The 2,500-nt window shown below is 40.2% G+C and overlaps 1 protein-coding gene across 5 annotated transcripts in view; it reads left to right on the forward strand.

Moving 5' to 3' along the window:
- The window catches only part of LOC138013388 (fibropellin-1-like), a 112,947-nt gene that overhangs the window by 34,735 nt on the left and 75,712 nt on the right, over nt 1–2,500 (forward strand). The window contains exon 6 of one of the 5 annotated variants that reach the window (XM_068860461.1): nt 1,371–2,500. This exon is cut by the window's right edge and continues 60 nt beyond it. The exons of the other annotated variants lie outside the window; for them this stretch is intronic. Coding sequence (XP_068716562.1) covers nt 1,371–1,915 — 545 coding nt within the window. The 3' untranslated portion in view covers nt 1,916–2,500. The remainder of the gene's footprint in view (nt 1–1,370) is intronic. 5 annotated transcript variants of the gene reach the window in all.

Here is a 2,500-nt window from a genome sequence, read left to right on the forward strand (position 1 = left end):
CCATATAACTTGCTCAAGGCGCGCGAAAGATTGCGCCTGCAAATTGCAATGGTTTTCCGTTTCCTTTTCATTGGGTGATAAACTGGCGCGATATTTTCAAGCCAATCACCAAGCGTAGCAAGTTCAATCCCATAATTACTTTCGACAGTCATTTGAAAATCGCTCTATGACGGTACTGATATTGATTTATAACATGTGGATGAGGATACCATGTGGCTACAAGGTTAAAATGATGTGGGTTCAAACTGTGACAAAATAAAAAGTTACAACCGTAATAGATTAGTTATGCAAAGCACAGAGAAACGATAAAAGACGATAGAATTACACTAACAGGAAACGATGATACCTTCATGCACGTGCGTTTTACATTTTGGTACATTTCTTTGCCGTCATCTCCTAAATGACGACGTGACATGACCAAATTCAAGGTTCTGTGGAGGACGTTAGCACATGACGATGAATTTTCAGTTCTCTCTCTACGCTTCCAACCCACTCATACCAGTTTCATTCCTAGACAGTTACTACACATTTTTAACGCGTAACGACATTGAATAGTTTCGTACTGATATGAATAACGCGAACTTGTATTTTTAAATGAAGTCCTCATAACCGTCGTCGTCCTCGTTTCGTAAGCTCTCTAATGCTAATTGGGGGACAGTAAGGACAAACAAACTTAACACCAACAGAACGATAATGAAGAAAAAACGTTAAAATCTTACGCATTCTTTTTCCTCTCTAATGCTAATTGGGGGACAGTAAGGACAAACAAACTTAACACCAACAGAACGATAATGAAGAAAAAACGTTAAAATCTTACGCATTCTTTTACTTAATGTCAGTCAAAAGAGATGGATGTGGCGAGTGACCGCCTTCAAGAGTTGCAAAAAGAAGTTTATTTTCTTTTTGTATGTTATAAAAATCGTCTCGTTTGATTTAGAGTCGTCAGTCTTAGCTTACCTGGCAATTCAGTAGTTTTGGTAGTTTTGCAAAGTAGTGAAGGTAAACACTAAGGAGATCGAATGTCAAAGGGAGATTTGATCTGATTTGATTTGCGTTAATTTGTTAATTTCAATTTACAGTGCATGTCGCCGCCTAGGGCTCCTGCGCTAGTAGATTAGACAAATTTCCTTTCCTTTCCTTTTCTTTTAATTGTAGATCGTTCCCACAGTGAATTAAAGGTTAGAGAATGGGGTGGCTGCGACATCTGTTGACTGTATTGCTCTTGCGTTTTAGTATTTAGGTCTATGTAAAGCCCAACCTCGTTTCCAGGGTCTCTCATCTTCCCGCCCACTGGAGCTCCAGTGGGCGGGAAGATGAGAGACCCTGGAAACGAGGTTGCGGAAAGCCCTGCACTTTTACTCTGATTCCAGGGGGTTGGCTGCTTGTCTCCAAAGTTGTGATGAATAGCTCAACTCCTCCTACTCAGGCGCCACTCAACACCTCATATCGTGGAATAACGAGGAACGAGATGCTTCTCACAAAAACTGCCATGAATGAGCTGAGAATACACATTAATTTCTCTCAACTGAGATTCCACTGCAAGAAAGAGCAATCTGGGCGCACGTTTCACATCACCACTGCTGATAACAGTTCGGGTGAGGCTGTCGTCCAGTACTTCAGCGGTCAGACGAATGTTATGCCTAAAGCTTGTTACTCTTTTGTTAAAATGAACGACGACAAATCTAAGTTAGCGTCAAAATGTAATAAATGGGGAAAGGGCACCAAGTACCACGTCGGTAGATGGGGGCATCCAGGATTAATTGAAGACCGATTATATAATCACCCTGCTTTTGCATGGAATTCGAATCACTGGCTCCTTGGTTATAAGGGCACTAAGTTTTGGGGCAGGTTTGAATGCGATGATTATAAAAAAAATGTATCTGCTGGTGATTTTTGGAAAATTTATGTTCGTTAGAAACGGAGCTCATTTTGGTTGACTTGAGTAGTGTCAATTAAATAGCCCCATGAATGTAGCTGTCATATTATTTGTCCTTTCTTTCCGTTTTGGTTAATGTGGCTTGCTAAGTGTAAAGGTGATCATTTGTGATTCCAAGTTACTCAGTTCATTTATTAATAAAGTTACAAATCAAAAACCGAAAAATAGGGTTAGCATAAGCACATATCTTCAATATCAAGATTCCCAAAATTATGAAAAAAAAAATTTTATTTCTACAGCTATATAAGACTATTTTCATCAGTTAAATCTTGACCGATGTTGTTGTATCTAGTCTGCCTTAAGTGGTGCTGGCTCTGAGGCAATATTTCTTTGGTAGCTGAACAGGCACAGGCTGGGCAACTGCATTCCTTTCCTCACACCGCTTGATAACTCCTGAAATCAGACCTGACAAAAAATTGTATGATTTCTTCTCACTGATTGGCTTGACAACCCATCGCTTATGGGCCTTCGGAAAGCACATGTTGTAGCGTGCCTGGCCTGCATGTTCTCTTGCCTGTGCTCGAGCTTGATTACTTATTAATTAAACCATCTTGGGAAGTACCC

The sequence above is a fragment of the Montipora foliosa genome, chromosome 8 (genome assembly GCF_036669935.1).
Source record: "Montipora foliosa isolate CH-2021 chromosome 8, ASM3666993v2, whole genome shotgun sequence".
NCBI classification, from domain to species: Eukaryota; Metazoa; Cnidaria; class Anthozoa; order Scleractinia; family Acroporidae; genus Montipora; species Montipora foliosa.